This window comes from Silurus aristotelis (assembly GCF_946808225.1).
Source record: "Silurus aristotelis genome assembly, chromosome: 14".
NCBI classification, from domain to species: domain Eukaryota; kingdom Metazoa; phylum Chordata; class Actinopteri; order Siluriformes; family Siluridae; genus Silurus; species Silurus aristotelis.
In genome coordinates this window covers 15448389-15465888 of record NC_139587.1, presented here as the reverse complement: position 1 = coordinate 15465888, position 17500 = coordinate 15448389, and the positions used below count along the sequence as shown (strand labels likewise).

General features: G+C 38.0%; 1 protein-coding gene and 1 long non-coding RNA gene across 3 annotated transcripts in view; both read left to right on the top strand.

The window, feature by feature from the left end:
• Positions 1-17500, top strand: part of LOC310736754 — a 72821-nt gene that overhangs the window by 52366 nt on the left and 2955 nt on the right. Inside the window, exon 3 of one of the 2 annotated variants that reach the window (XR_014536648.1) lies at positions 17128-17250. This is a non-coding gene — a long non-coding RNA (uncharacterized lncRNA). Of the gene's footprint in view, positions 1-17127; positions 17251-17500 lie in introns of those variants that run through there. The other variant, XR_014536649.1, reaches the window with a different exon arrangement.
• On the top strand, positions 999-7465 carry zic6 (zic family member 6). Its single transcript, XM_083560026.1, has 2 exons — positions 999-2316; positions 3894-7465. Exons 1-2 carry the CDS (start codon positions 1356-1358, stop codon positions 4478-4480), a joined length of 1548 nt encoding a protein of 515 aa, XP_083416152.1. The 5' UTR covers positions 999-1355; the 3' UTR covers positions 4481-7465.

Below are 17500 nucleotides of genomic sequence, written 5' to 3'. Positions count from 1 at the left end.
ACACACACACACACACACACACACACACACACACACAGGGTTTCGGTGCGCGCTCTGACTAAATCAGATGACTAAATGTTATTTCTGGCATGATCAATGTGACGGAGGCGTTTCAGGAGCCTTATTTATTAAAAACCTTTAGTGTATAATGTTTTACTCCAAACCATCACCCGCTGAGATGAAGAATCAGGTCATATAGGCCTATGCGAGATGATTTTTATTTTAATTTTTTTGTGACACGAAAACAGTCTCCTTTAAAGATAATTCCTAATTAATTAGTTTCATGTTTTGTCTATATTTACCGATGGGAGACGGCAAAGTCTCGTCGGTGTCACCGTTTTTGTGACGTCACGGGCGCGTTGTGATTTGAAAAATATCCAAGGCAATATGTCCAAACCCTCAGAGTTCCGCTCTCAGTAGTAAAAAAAAAAAAAAAAAAACCACCTGGAAATAAAATGTGTCATTATATTGTCGCTTGCTTTGAAACTATGCCAAGGGTGGTTTACTTCAGGCATTATCACGCTCACTTCTTTGACGAGGTCTAATTTTTGCGAAGAACTTTTCAAAAAGATTTGCATTCATATCCACACCACATTTTTTTGCGCAGAATTTTTTGGAATAAATCCACACAGTGTGGTGGGCGTACAGGCTATCAGAGACTATTAAATGTAAAATTATAATAATTTATATAAAAAAAAAAAAAAACACCGACCATTTTAATTTCGCTCATTCTGCATTGTAGAATATGCTTATTATGATCCAAAGTCTTAACACAAGCCCGACTGAATAGGCTTAAGCATGTAGTTGAATGTCTCAGTTCCATCCTGAGATGTTTTTGTGAGTTGTAATCTGACGCTCTGAAGCCGAAAGAGCCAACAATATTGTCAGAGCAAAAGCGGCATATATCAAAGCATTTTTTACTGCAAGATTGAAAACGGAGTCGTGCGGTGAAACGCCTGCGTGTCCCTTTTAAAACAAACCCAGTCGCTGTCAATCATCGGGCATTCCGACCAATCCCTGAACGCCCTTTTTTCAAAACCAGGTTTGCCCGCTGTGCTTTTATATTGCAGCCCGGCCTGGTTCGGAGCATTTTTACTACCACGGTTATTGCCACAAATCAAGAGAGTGAAGTGAACGGGATGGGACGCGCACCAACTTTCACGAACTTGCGTCCGCTTCACGGGACCGCGGGGTTGACAGCCAAGACCGGCACGTGCAGATGATACATGGCGGTGCAATGGGAACACAATTAGTCGGTAAATCTTGATCGGGTGCACACTTACATCAACAACAGCAACAGCAACAGCAACAACATCATCATCATCATCAACAACAACAACAACAACAACAAAATCATGACAACCCTTTCAAGGTTTAGTGGCTGCCCTCTGTCTTGCGTAAACCCTGGAGAAAGCAATACTGAACCCAGTGTGGTGCTGCCACCTTTGGCAGGAGAGCACATGGGGCACCCCACTGGCAATTCCTTAAAACTCTGCCCCTCGCATAATTTGCTAGACTACCCTGAGACCAGGGCCAGCGCATATGTGGACCACTCGTTGCCTCACTTTCCAGACACGGGATACACCAGCCATCGCCTAGACGCCAGCCCTAGAGGCATTATCATTGGGACAAACCTGTCAGGACCAGGCATGCCACCAGTCACAGACCAACTGGCACCAAGACCTAACCAACATGGGGCTATTGGAAGGTACCGTGACCTCCATGGCTACAGGGATGGCCGGAGCCATGCTTTTTTCACCACGTATCCAGAGCAGGCCCACAGTTCTGTTGATGCCAACCGAGACCTGAATGGCCAGGTGATGTTGGGTCTTCCAGGAGATCTCCTCTCAAGAGCACATCCATACGGACAAACCCACAGCGGCCCTCGGGCCAACAGCCAGCAGCTGGTTACACAGTTTCTGGGGCTCTATAAGCCCTTTAACATGGCCATGCAGCGAGGAGGGAGCGATGCATTCCTCAGGTGCTCCAAACAGACTTTAACGCACGAGTTGGTGTGCAAGTGGAGCGACGGCCAAGACGGCGTTGGCAAGCTGCCATGTTCCAGGACTTTTGGAACTATGTATGAACTTGTCACTCATGTGACGATCGAGCATGTCGGCGGACCTGAGCATTCTGACTATGTGTGCCACTGGGAGAATTGCCCCAGGGACAGAAAGCCATTTAAAGCAAAATACAAGCTGGTCAACCACGTCAGAGTGCACACAGGAGAAAAGCCCTTTCCATGTCCCTTTCACGGATGTGAAAAAGTTTTCGCTAGGTCCGAAAACCTCAAGATTCACAAGAGAACTCACACAGGTTGGTGAAATAATAATAATAATAATAATAATAATAATAATAATAATAATAATAATAATAATAATAATAATAATAATAATAATAACAACAGCAACAACAATCTTTTCTTGTATGCATTAATATATCCACACGTATATATATATATATATATATATATATATATATATATATATATATATATATATATATATATATATATATATATATATATATTATTATTATTATTTTTGCTAAGTGTCCTAGATTTAAATACAAGTCATTTGAAGAGATCAAATATTTACTTCATCTATTAATGATTTATAAATACACCTTAAAATAAATAATTGATTCCTTTTATATAAACGTAGCATAGGTTTAAAATGGCCGCGAAACACTTTATTCAGTGTGATTTATATCCTGTTAGTCCATTATTTTTCACTAAACGAAATCACTTAATACTTATCCCCAAGTTGCGTGTCCTTATATATATATTTTTTTTATTGTTAATGGACGTTGGTTAAATATTTGTTGTTATGCAGTACTAGGCTGATGTTATGTCTATTAATCCGAACAGTTACCAACTAAAAAAAAACAAACCAAAAATCTAAAGCAGTTATTTGGGTGCCTCTCATAATAGCAGTGAAATAAATAAATAAATGGAGCCTGGGACACCGGAGAGGTGTGACGTAGCACTGACGCAGTGGCCAGCTGAAGCCCCAGTAGGACTGCACGCGCGCTCGCAGCATGCTTCAAACTCAGCAATCCAGTGGGCCTCACCTAGAACTGACGTCACAAAATTCACTTAACGGTGCGTTTCATTTGCGCAGTCATGTCTTACTTATTAATAGCATTAATTATATAATGAACGCATAAACATTCTTTTTGTTTTAGTTTGGAGGCTTTTTATGAATATAATGATCTGAAGATTTGTAAACGAGTGTCACTTTTTTTTTTGCTTTAGAGTACAGGGTCAGCCTATTAGTGATTATAATATTAATAATAATAGTAATTATAAAAATAATAATAATAATAATAATAATAATAATAATAATAAAAACAGCTTAGATACCGATTAAAATAACTTGAATAAATATTTGTTATTCTAACGACCTAACGAGCTAACACGCAAATGCATGTTTTGTGTGTGTGTGTGTGTGTGTGTGTGTGTGTGTGTGTGTGTGTGTGTGTGTGTGTGTGTTATATTGACTTTTTTCTTAATTTCTAATTGAACAGATCTGTGGCACACCCATGACCCGACTTTCAGATAACATATCGAAAAAAAAATACTTCATTTTCAATTCATTTTTAATATTGTGGTTCCTGTAAAGTTTGAATGAATCATTAAAAGACCATCTTATTGATGGATACACTTGAAGTGTATTTTTTTTTTACTATTCAATTCAATTTCATTCTATTTGTATAGCGCTTTTAACAATGGATTTGGTTTTAAAGCAGCTTTCCACAGATCATGTGGAAAGAAACCCTATGTTTACTAAGAACCCAGGCGAGATTCTTGTTCAGCCCGATGGAAAGCTCGTGACGCAGAGTAGCGCATTGACCTCAACCGTAACTCGAGGTGCATTTTTTCCCTCCTTTAGGCGAGAAACCTTTCAAATGTGAGTTCGAGGGCTGCAACCGGCGGTTTGCGAACAGCAGCGACCGTAAGAAGCATTCTCACGTCCACTCGAGCGACAAGCCGTACATGTGCAAGGTCAGAGGCTGTGAGAAATGTTACACGCACCCGAGCTCCCTGCGCAAACACATGAAGCTCCATTGCAAGACTGACGCGGCCAAACCGGGAGAGGACAGTCAGCTTGATTCTCCCGAAGTGCCGGGAGAGCAAGTCCCATCATCCCCTGCGGCGGTGACGCGACCCTTGCCGCCTGCCCCTTCTCAGGACTCCCCCGAGACTCTGAGGTCACGCTTTCATCACACTTTTGACAGCAGTTTGGACTATACAACGCACAGGCCACAGTCCATTTTGGATCCTCTGTTGCTGCACAGGGGCGGGTACAGAGGTGAAACGGCGCAGTACGCGTGTAGCCAAGCAAGTCCCACGTTTGCCCCTAGCCACAGGAATTTTGCAACAAACTCACCTTTCCAAAAAAGCATTGTAAACGGCTGGTACACGTGTCACAGCGGCGCCCAGCATTTCTCATCTAAGCCGTGCAACAATGATTTATGATTGTTTCACGATAGCAGCACGGAGTGCTATTCAACTGGCCACAGGGCAGGTTGTGTAATTTAGACTTTTGAATTTATCTCGATGTCTCGATGTTCTATTTATGATTTGGCTAAACAGTTCATGGCTGAGAGCTGATCTTATTGTGCTGGTGATATTCTTTCCTTGAAAATATATTCTAGGCCTAACATTGTGCTGGTGAGAGTCCGTAACTGAAAATACACTTACGACCGACGTTCTACAAGAAATTGGTCATCAGTGTATGTTTCTGTATATACAATGATAAAAAAAGATATAATACATAATATGAAAACTGGATCAACCGAAGAACAACTGCAACAAGAACATTTTACTCTTGTAATTCACAAATTGTAATTGTTTTCTGGTTCATCTTTGGTAATACCTTGCTTGCTTTGTAGAGCCCATCAGTGTAAATTCATGCACATTTAGAAGGAAATGAAATATTATTGCTTTGTTGTCATTAACCCTGAGTGGCTAAGTTTTAGCTTTCTTCTTAAGACCATATTCATCCTGTGTTCCGTTCAAAGAAGAGAAGATGTGTACTAGCACAAGGCCTTTGCTTCCCTTCCCTTTGTATATTCCATTAATAAATTTAAACCCCACTGTATATCGCCTACTGTACAGTTAATTGTGCATTTAGTATTCAGCATTAAAGTGTCTTTATTCCCTTTGATCGAATGGAGTGTGCTTAAATTCACTCATTCGTAAAGAAAATGTGCTGGTTTTGAACTCGAGTCACTCTTCAGATATAATGTATGTTATCTCTCAAAAAGATGAATTCGAATTGCACGAAAACCAGGTATTTCTGACAGTAGAAATCAGTTCACCTTTTTGATCAGAACAAGTTGCAAACACTGAAGTTATTTAAAAACGATTCTAAAAGGTTTAATTAAGTTGTTTCTAAATGTCTTTGCCATTTTCTGATTGCAGAGATGCTGCAGTTAAAAGAGTATGTCAGTTCGCTTTAGTACCTTCCTATTAGACATCGTAGCCTACTTTTTCCAAAATAATCTGCTGTTTAAAGATCATCTTAATTATCTGTCCTAACTGGAATAGTAAGGAAAATCCTGCCTCACTGATTCACATATACCTTTGTATTCACTGGAAAGGAAATGGCATTGCCCAGGAAAACTGTAACTACCACACCTTGTGTGGTTTAAGACATTATCCAAGCTTTAATATGGCTAATCGTCTGTAAAGTGTCTATGAATGTGCTTCGCTAAATAGGTACTAGGCTGGTGATTAGAGTTTAATGTGAGCTAGTTTAATGAACTATGCTCAACTTATTAAGTAATTAACCAAATGTTGCAACTAATTTGTTCTTGTACAAATTTGAGTCACACATCTACGGTTAATGTATTAACTTATAGGAACAGTGTCTTTATTCTAACTTTCTGTAAAGATCATAAATTGATCTAGAAATATCTGGCACATGGTTTGAACCACTGTTGTGGAAGCTTTTCACTATTACAACACTGGAGAGGGTAAGTAGCTGTTAAGTTGCTGCTTGCCTGGTTTTTAATACATTGGTGAGTAGGCTGTTTCAGTCTAGGATTATCATTGCTGCCTGCGCTAGTATTCCTAAAAGTTAATTGCAATCATTATTTTAATACATCGAATGTTATGTGCTTAGACAGACACTAAATTCTGAAATTCTGAATTCTGAAATGACAAAGTTTTCTCCTGAATTTAATTTATGCTTTCAATGACCACCAATGACCACATTCATTTGTATGAAATTCCTGAATAACAGTGATTGGCTGGATTTTTCAATTTTGGATATGTAACAAGAAGTGTGAATGCTAATTTAGGCCTTACTCTTTGCCATCTCTGACTTGTGTATGTCTTGTATATTATAAAAATGGTCATTAATTGTAGGTCATGTTATAAATTATTTAAAGCCCTTTTAAATTCACAGAATTTGGACTTTTTAAAATTGTGTTTTGTGAACTATCTTTTAATAAGACCTATAAATAATCTTTGACCTAAATATTTATCTATATATAAATATATATGGAACACCTTTCCAATTTCCATTTAATTGAACATTTACGTAATTTTTATCCATGTGGTTAATTCAGCCTTACATTTTGAGCCTTCTGATCTTTGTAAATTTACTCAGCACCAATATTCAGGCTACATCACAAGCCTTACCTAGATTTTGCTAACTTACGACTTACCAAAAATATAACTGATTTCTGGAACATTAATTCTAATGTAAACATAAACATGCATTGTGGACACAATATGAAATTCCTTAAAGATTTCCTTTCCAAAAGCCGCAGCTGTTTCGCTTACCCAGTTTATTTACATTAATGCGTGAGGCGGACCCTAAGCGTCAAGTTAAGAAAAGGCATACATGGTTGTTCAGTGGTTTAAACCATCTGTTTTCAGTTCTGTCAGTCAGACATAATCAGCATTTCTCTCAATTATCATTTGAGTTGCTTTACTGAAGACCAGGAGATTTCTCAAGAGACATTCAGTGCACTTAGTCTATATATTGCAGAGTTTGCATTTGTTCAGCTTTTCTTTCTTATATATAATAGCTGTGATATTGATTAAACAATGTTAAATAAACACCTACAGGATCAGACACCCAGCAAGTAAAATGCACACACTTTTAACCACTGAAAACCACAAGTGCTGGTAAGGTGATTGGTAAGGAAAATCTTATTTCAGATGCTGTAATATTATGTGGTTATGCATATTTTTTTATGGGAACTGAAAATTGTTGGAGTGCTTTGTGTATGTGAATTAGTACACCCAGTATAGATATTATAATGTAATAATGGGTATAAAGGTATGAAAAACTTATGGACCTTAAATCCTTGTTATAAAAAGAAATCAACTCTTCTCACAAAGTCAACATGCTAATCTTTTTGCAACGTTAATGTCATGTATAAATCAGTATGGAATATCAGTAAAATTACTAATATGATATCACTCTTATTATATTCTGTGGTAAAAGCATTTTTACTTCAGTGTGTTGCTTGTCTTCATACATTGTGTATTTGCTCCCTGAAGATTTCTGCAGATATTAGTATTGCTACATGTAAAATTGCACTGGATAAATATTACTCTTGAGTACATACTATAGATCTGACTTGCAGTGTACACTGTCAGAGTGCACCCTCCGAATGAGATTTTATCCTCTCTCCCTGCAAAAAAACGAATGTCCGTTTTATCTATCACAAAGCATTTGCCTTGTATACATATATACTGGACTGAAATTTGTAACTGCACCCACTGCACTAGCAACATATTCAATTGTGAATTTTCGAATTGTATTGCAGATATTCATGTATGCTTGTGACTATATGACTATTGCGACCCATTCTTTCCCTTCTACTCTACAGAACATTGACCATCTTCCCTGTTGTTGTGGAAGGGTTTAGTGTCACCATGACAGTGATATATCATTACTGACAGATAGAGTTCAAGTGCAAGTAGCTTTTGAGATCTCCACGCCCTTTGCTTTTTGAATGCCTCAAAAAAGCACTCATCTAAAAGAAGCAGTGTGAGGTTGCATCAGCCTGGGAAGGGTGTGGTAGCTATATAGGCTGATGGGGTGCTATTTTAATTGGATTCCAGCTTCTCTCCAAGTCAAGCTACTGGTGGTGGTGATCACTGGCTAGAGCTTTATTTCATCCATGACTGCCCAACCTTCTTTCCGGTGGATCTCTCCTTTCACTTCTCTCATCTTTGTGCCGCTCTGCACTCCTGGCTACTCGCGTCACTCCCATCCTTGCATCTATCACACTGTCCACTTAATATGCATGTTCATTTAGTGTAGCCCTGTGTCAGGTTGACGTTCTAAGCCACAGCCTTCATGATTTCTGAAGCTCCAGTCTTAAAAGCTTGCCTTCTTCTTTTCCAGTATCACTTTATCACAATATTACAAGTGCATACACACAATAAAATGCATGTGCACTTGTGCACACACACACACCCACCCACACGTAGTCTAACACTTTTACAAACACATCATCCAAACGTGAGACCTTTCCAATGCCTTATATAGTTGCATCTGAGCCTAGCCATCCCATATTACTGCCCAACCACACCATTAGTGTAGTTTTCATTTATCTATTTCCAAACGGGCTATGTGCCGCTTTGAAATCTCGCATCCGTCTGATGCTAACTGTGTGTAAAGAGAATGATGCTAGTGATGCTGGCAAATTGATTTCAGAGGTGAGATTGTAATGAGCCCATCAAAGAGATGAAATGTAGAACAGTAGTGAGAACTGCAACTCGATTAAAGTGTTGTCTCATTGAATGCCATGTAATCAGTGTGAGGTAATTTATCTTGCATATGTCTCTGGTCTCATCAGAAAAAAAACCAAAAACAACAACCGATAACTAAAACATTAAAAACAAAACAAATCCGCAATATAAGTATACATTTATATAAATTACTACATGTTTTAAAAGTGATTTAGAAATGTCTGTAAAGATATGATATCTATTATACAGACAAAATGACAAATGAGTTTTTTCTAGCATGCTTTAGCGCAGGGTTGATGACATTTTCTTTCATCTTCACCAATAGGGTCAGTTTTTATGTGTTTGTCATGGTGCCAGTACCCTGCGTAGCTCAGCCAGTAGCAGATTATTAAACAGAAGTCTATTCATTTTACGAATGTTTAGTTCTGATTGTCAAACCATGCAATGTTTTTTTTTCTTTTGTATTTTTGCCCTTTGCTTTTCTATTCATTTATACTGTTTTAATGCATTTTGTTTTGCTATGTACTCTGGTGAAAACCTTTCCTATTGTTATTGATGCCTTACATGAGAGAGGTATATGACAGGTTCTGATCATGCTTCTTCGGATCTGTAGGTGAAATGTTAAAAGGACTATTTTCAAGCAGTCGGCGTGCACTCCTACTTTGCTCTTCAAGCGTGTGATCTTCTGGCAGGATGCAGCAACAGGTTTGGTATGAAATCTCAGCAAAGTCCACATTAGACACAGGAATTCAAGGAGCAATGTAAATCCTTTTCCTGATCGTGTGTGAAGAGGAGGTTAACTTGGATGCACCCTGTTTAAAAGGGTTGGTAACTTTGAGTACACAATGCTTTCAGATGGGTGACCACTGCCATAAATCCTTTTCTCTGATCTTCCCTCCAGATTGTTTTCATTAGAGAACAGTTCAGTGTCCTCTATGCCTTGGCAAGTGCATGCTGGCAGGCCTTGTGTGTGCTGGAGGCCAGCTGAACATGCTAAAACGGGTGGTTGGGGGAGAACGGAGGCTGTGCTGGAGCAGAGTAATCTGTATGTATAGTATTTATGGTCATTTGCAATTTCCTAAATAATTAATCAATCATTTAATAAAATATTATTTGGAATTTCTGTAATGGTGCAGAATTCTTGCAGAAGAACGACATGTTTTTAATCATGGATTCCAAAGCATAGCAACCTTTTAATTAAACAGAGGGTCAAGAAATGTTCAGATGCCTATTGTTTTTTTTTTTCCCTCTCCTAGACACTGTCACTGAGATTGTGTTTTTAAATCCGGGATTGCATTGATCATGAGCCACGCTATTTCAAAGTACTGTGCAATTATGGGTGTTTAATTTTTATTTGTAGCAACATGTATCCCAAGGGGGTTGTGTAATCAAACCTGGGAAACTCAATATCTAAAGGAAGGATTGCATCTAATCACTTCCTTTATTGATGCCCATCCATCCTCTAAGTGTGTTTGTCAACACTTTCGGATTTGATTTTTGCAATGACTGACATCATAAATTTTTACCCAGCCATGTATGTTTTTTGATGCACTGTACAAGTGTTCGGATGTTTTGCTTGCAGCATTTCTGAAAAGTGAACACTGCTGCAGTGTGTCTAGCTGTTAACCTTTTAACATTAGATTTACACCTGGGGCCAGGAACTACTCTGATATGTACTCATGTGGATGTGGTAGGAGTGAAGTGACAAGCAGAATTTTTCTCTAGGCCATTTCTATTACAGGCTGAGTAAGTTTCTATATGACATGTGGTTTAAAAGGTGTGCCATTAATCGTTGGGAAAAATTGGATTTAGTTTAGTGCTGACCTTTCACTCTGGGCGGAAGTAAAATAGAAATACCAAAGCATCTTGTACTCACACCGATCTTTCTACTGCAGTTAAATTACTAAATAGACAGTTTGTCTTAAAATGTCTTTAAAAAAGACACATACATCCAATCTTCTGTAATGTTGTCCATTAATTTAATGGAGACCTGGATATCGCAGCTTTCAATCTATACTCAAATTTTAACTAGTGCAGGAATAGAAGCTCTTAGACAGAAGGATGAATCATTAGACTTTTCCTTTACCTCTTATATAATCAACCAGTGAATATAATACATGCTAAATGAAATCCTGCTATTGAAAATATGTAAAGATTATTTAGAATACAAATAAGATAGATTTAATAAACCAGATCTATGTGTTCACCTGACACAAGTGATTCTTCACAAATAAAGGTCATTTCGTAGACAACAAATTAAGAAACAGTGTTTTTTTCAAAAGATACAACAAAAACCTTGTGCATTAAACTACAGAATGTATGTTTTGGATTTGGTCTAGTATTAGCGGTCAGAAAGGCTGACAGTAAGGCCGCATTTAGTGGCTCAATAGTAGATTTATCCCATTTGTTGTATAATAGCCTACTTCTGATTTGCATTTGTTGAGAATATGCTGCATAGTATCTTCACTATTACATAAGTGAAATGGTTATGTAATTGCACCTTAGACTGATATGAGGTTCAGAGAAAGAAATAATAGAATATTATATCTCATGAAAATGGTGTGCTTGGCTGCACAAATCCCCTTTGGCCTGACAGTTATATGGACACTGTAGTTCCTCATTCCAATTGGTGAAATGATTTCATATGGGAGGAGTCCAGATGAAATAAAGGAGGGTTTAGTTAATTATGCATTTTCATAAACAGATGGTTGGGAATTGCAGTGAAGACCAAATGCCCCCTTTTGATAAAGATACAAAAAAAAATATCTTACTCAATATAATCTGTTTATCTGATTGATTTTTTTTTTTTTTTTTTTTTTTGGAAGATAGCGTTATAATCAGTTTAATAACAAAAATATTACTTATTGTTTTTCCCTAGTACCTTTAAAAAATGCCTTTGAGTGTAACAAATATGGGTTGGGTATAAATAGGCCTACTCCAGCACCGATATATTTTCTTTCAAACAGTGGTAATTAATCTTCTATTTCATTATTTTCCCCAAATAAGTTATTTAACTGCATTCTTTAGATCTTTATTAAGCACTGTATATTTTACTGTGTTTTCTTTTCCGCTCTGTTTGTTTTTTGTTCCTCTCATGAATTGTTTTATTTTTAGAATTCCCAATGACCTATATATCAGGATTGCACTGTAGCTTTGAACTATGTCTTAGTTTTTGCCTGTATGTATTATAACTGGATTCTCTATTAATAGTTTCAATTGAGATGTACGTTTTCTTCCAACAGTCACCAAAGCTGGCTGTGTATTCCTCAAATGTAAACATCACACCGTATTTGATATTGAATGAAACTACTACTTCAAGGTTATTTCATAATCACTACGGCAATGTGCAGTCACGTGTCTAACATTACCTTTTTAAGGTCTCTTACATGCATCAATATATCATTGATTCTGCTTCTTGTGATTTCGCATCCACTGTGCTTCTCTTTGAATCCCCCTCCTTTTTTTTTTCTTTTACACCTCATTTAGTCTGCCACTCAAGAGGGGACCTTGCAAGATTGATTTGAATCTATAAACCAAGAAGCATAAAACATTTAGGATTTTTTGTTTGTAATTAATAGGCAAGAGCGTGTTGATTGATCAAAAATGTACTTTTTACTTCATTTATTTGCACTGTTAGGAAAAAAAGAAAAATACAAGATATGTACACTGTGCTTAAAGTGAGATTTACTCACACATAGAATGCATATTAAGGCTATTATGTAGCCTAACTGACACATATGTATATATATATATATATATATATATATATATATATATATATATATATATATATATATATATATATATATATATATATATATATATAATGTTTGAGCCCTAAGTGCCTAAGATAGTGGTCTACTACACCTGCTAGTGATGAAGTAATTCAGAGACATTATATCTTTTAGTCTCTAAATATTTATACTTTGGCAGGAAAACCCCTCTGCACACAACTGTTCCAATCAATGCAAAATTGTGCCAGATGTCCCATATTTCCGTATGTTTATATTCATGACCCTTTGTCCAATAAAATGAGCAACAAATTATAGTTAATTGACAGAAGTGTCTTGTTTTTTATGTCTTTGGTTGTAAAGTGCATTTAAGGAGTTGTGGTTGAACTGCCAAACCTGGTTCTGTGCTGAGGTACTGAAAAAGAGTGTATTAAATATGGGTCAGTGGAAAATGAATAGTGTCACTGTGTGTGACTGTAAGTAAGGTGTAACAGTTTAGGACAACACTGAATGAGGTGACTGAGGACACTATCCTGTAATCAACCATGAGCTCACTCTAGTGATTACTTACTCTAGCGCTCTAATCTCAGCCTTTCATTTTGCAGACTTGGTTTGTTTTTGTTGTTGTTGCACATCTCTGAAAACTCTTATTTGATTTAAGTCAGATGGATTTGACTTAACACATGTAGGCTTGTATTTACATACTTTGCAAGCCAAGCAAACATTTGATTTTGTTTTAGTTTATCCATGTGTTTATGATCTGCTAGGCCATTGTGGCAACTCCTCTGTTAATTTAATACAATTGTATGGCGAACAAAAAAATAAACAGACCGACCAAACAGACAATTCTTCTTTTTACGTTCTGAAAACTGTGTCTTGACACAAAAGGGGGACGTTTTTCCTGCGCTGGAAAGTAAATTCTTTTGAAGTGGAACTAATCATCTGAGGGATGGTTCTCGTTGTCCTAACAACGCAGTTGAAATGGAAGGGGGGGCTCTCTTTTTGTTCAATCTATGTTTTCTTTCTTTCATTCAAAACCGAAGATGATAGTAGTTTCACGCCCTGTCCACCCACATTGTTGGCCGAAGCCTTTGCTTTCTTTGTCGGTGAGTCTTTACGCGGAGACGCCGTGCACACGGCGGGCGACTCTTGGACGCGTGACGTCAGCCTCGAGCTTCGGCCTCCATAGTTTACGCCTCTTTATAACGTTAAACACAGGAGCGAATCTCACACCACATCCTCCACACCAAACTAATGAAGGCGGCAACATCGGTTAAATGTGACGCCTTTTAGACCAGTAGACAGAGGGTGAATCAGTTTTTTTTATATATATAAAGCACTTCTTTGTCTCCTGTGCACCAGTGGGCAAAGTGTTGCTATTCATGCCTATTTGTTCACTCACACATGCAACTTCAGTGAAAATATTTATCCCCTAGTCTTCCACACTGTTCTTAGTTGGATTTTGCATATTTTTTTTTTACTTTACAAGCAGCGAAGCATTCACTTAGGTATTTGTGTTTAATGTTCAAATGCTGTGAATTAGAGCACTGGTCACAAGGTCATTGCAAGGGTTTTTTTTTTCATTTTTTCTACATGGAGCACATAAAGTGTTCCTAGTTTGTCCAATTCAAAGATCAACAATGTCTTAAAGTAAGTCTGGCAGATATCCCTAATAGGCTATATACCTTATTTCTAAGGTACAGATGCCTTTTTAAACTGTTTTAGTGTAGCTGCCTGTAGAACAAGTATCTCTGGCCTCTGGGACCTTTCAGTCAAGAATCTTATCTCTTAATTACCATTACTAAATCTTTTCTGTCTCCAACTACCTTTTTTGCCTCGCGATGTTATAAACACTTGAACCTTCACGGAACGCAGAAGAAGCGAAGCATTTTATTGTCACCACGGGGTTGCCTGTAGAGTTCAGAAAGCAGTCAAATGTGGGGAAAGTAAACTATTGTGGCTCCAGTCAAAAAGAGCATGGAAGTTTTATTGTAGCACAACCAGGCCTAACCACGTTAGAGGGAGATTTGCAGCCTAGGTTAAGCAAAGTGTAGAATAATTTAAAGTTTTTTTATTTTATCGGTTTGATTTTTCGAGCTATTTTAAATGTCTATCTCTTTGTATGTCTTAATTTCTGTTCTTTTGTCTACCTACCTTTGTACCAGTCGGTTGTGTCAATGCCCTGCCTGTGAAACATCTTTCTATCCCCTCTCTGAGCTGCACCCATGCCAGTGATTGTATTAGGTTGATGCCACTTTAGTAAAAGTGTAGGCAGGTGATGTCACACTCAGGAGGATCCCATCCGTGGCAGTGTGTGTACAGCAACTGGGACAAGAATCACAGTGAAAAGAGGCTATAGACATGGAATTAACAAATGGAGGTGTTTACTGAGGATTGCACACTGTGTATGGCACACTATGGGACAAAGTAAAACAAAGTAAAAATAAAAGATTGAAGATCACTCATATTTATCATGTCCATAATTCAAGATTTCTCATAAGACTTGCTGCTATCTTTATAGCAAATCTGAAAGGTTCTTCATTATTGCAGCATTGATGTGGACAGTCCCGAAATCCCTTGGCTTGAGTATTTTTGTCCACCCATTATGTGCCAGCTGGCTCTCTCTCTCTGCTAATTCAATAGGCAGAAGCTGTACAATCGTGACAGTAATCTTAATCATCCCAGACATAAAAATTAATTTTTGATTTGACGTTTTTTGCATTTCAGCTCATTAACTTTATAAAATTTAAAAGGAATTGATACATTTTTATTATAAAAGGGTTTGGCCAGCACTGTTGATGATTGTCAAGCTGTAAGTCAAGCAACTATTTTTGTATTCACACTTAGTGTTCAGGAAAAGGCCTATGACCTGAACCAGAAGCTAGTAAATCACATTCCGTTCCATCCAATTTAACCACCGATGTTGTGGCCTTTCATCTCCAGGGACCTCGGTTTGATCCTGAGTTCAGGGTACTGTCTGGATCTTTAGTTGTTTTTATCGATTTCCTTTGGGTACTTCAGTTTCCTGCAAGTTCTCAAAAACATGGTAATAGGTGGATTAGCTACTCTAATGTGTTTCAAAACTTTGACTTAGAAAATCAGAAGTCTCCACCAAGTTCAGCTAGTGATGTTAAATCAATATGACTTCTTACAACATGAACAGTAAAAAGGTAGCACTTATCATTTTAAATAAGTTACGCTGTATACACTTTCTTTCTTTTCGGCTTCTCCCGTTAGGGGTCGCCACAGCGGATCCTCCGCACGTTTGATTTGGCACATGTGGATGCCCTTCCTAACGCAACCCTCCCCAATTTATCCGGGCTTGGGACCGGCACTAAGAGTGGCTGGGGATGGTTCCCTGACCGGGAATCGAACCCGGGTCGCAGCGGTGGGAGCGCTGCATCTTAACCACTAGACCACCAGGGGACCTTACGCTGTATACACTACTAGTGTTAAATCTATAGCTTAAATTATATAGTCTTCTGTAAACAGGATTTAAAGATAATGCTAAACATTATGCTAGCAACAACATACCGACAAACCGTTTCAAATTTACTGAAATGCAACTATAGAGGTAAGTTGAATGAAACAGTGCCTAGTGTTGTAAAATGTGTGTGCATGATTCTCTACAATTGCCTGTTGTTCCTTCCTGAGTGTAACATTAAAAACCTCTTGACAAATTTGCCAATAAACAAAATGCAAAAAAAAAAAATAGCCAAATAGAAACATTTTAGGAACATTTCAAAAGAAAGAAATGTACAATAACCTGCTTATAGCACCTTTTGCTTGTGAAACAGCACTTGTTAATAATGGCCTTCACGATGTTCCATGGTACTTTCAGTGTTTCGGATATTGTTTGCACCCCTTCTTCTTATTGTCTGTACACCTCTTCTTATGGGTTTCTCGCTACTGAGTTTAGAAAGTTACCTACACTCAAATGAAGAATGGAGCTGGAGTGAGTTACCCTCCATTTCTCTGCAAAATGGGGTGTTCACTGACCAGTTCAGCTCAACCCCACAGTTTCCTGAGTAGCAGATTTGTGGATAAGCAAATGCTAATGCGATTGTGTGCATCTTTCTAATTATAACCTGCCCAGTGTTGAGCCCGCTAAGTTAGCCACACAAATGATGTATAGCACTGGGGCTGTAATGGGGTCTCCTTCCACTGGCTATAATTCTCATCAGGTTAGGGTCATCTCTCTGCAACAAAGCTAAAACATCCCACTGTTTAGATGAGCAGCAGGTCCAACCACGATGGTCAGAGACTTGTACTGCATTTCGAACATATAGCTCTTTTATGGCTAGTCAGCTACATTAGCCAGAATGAAAAGAACACAACACTGGGGCTCGGTAATCTCTCAGTTTCTTTGCTGGGTCTTTTTTTTTCTTGCCAATTTCTGTGTCATCTTACACATCCCTCACACACTGCTGAATATCAGTAGGCCTGTGGCTAGCATTTTCATGTATTGAGTATCCTGGGTGTTTTATCTAGTGACAATGTGGTAAAAAAACATCATCCTGGTTTTGAGACATTGCCATGACCATTTGGATATGACACATGGTAGTATAGTGACTGTCTTTACTAGAAATGAAAACTACCCGAACTGGGTATGGTGTAATGTATACACCTAGGAGAGTAATGCATACCAACCACAAATCACCTATGTGTTGACAGGGGATTGTTGTTATAGTTCTTCCTGCTGAAGCCAGACAGTCTGTGGCGGCAGGGTGCACTGGCCTATGACTGTATCAGCAATTGGCCTATAGTATCTCTTCAAATTCCAGATTCTGTACTTAGGTAAGTAGGAAAGGTTTGCTATTGAACATTTAATATCCAAGTTAACCACCACTGGTTCACTGTCACTCAGAACCCACTGCCTATCTTTAAACGAGCAGTCATGATCATACCCAGGGCTTATTACAAGCACCTCATGCTCAGTAGATTTATGTGTTACAGTAATAATGGCAATGTAGATCCTAGTGCCACCCACACTTATGAGTATAATTGTAGCTTGGAATCATTGCTTAAACATATTTTATAATGAAAA

What these genes read in the sequence shown, in the direction of transcription:
- zic6 (XM_083560026.1), top strand. Translation starts at nt 1,356, where the DNA reads ATGACAACCCTTTCAAGGTTTAGTGGCTGCCCTCTGTCTTGCGTAAAC. An exon ending in TCACAAGAGAACTCACACAG is followed by an intron (nt 2,317 to 3,893) that starts GTTGGTGAAATA and finishes TCCCTCCTTTAG; the next exon opens with GCGAGAAACCTTTCAAATGT.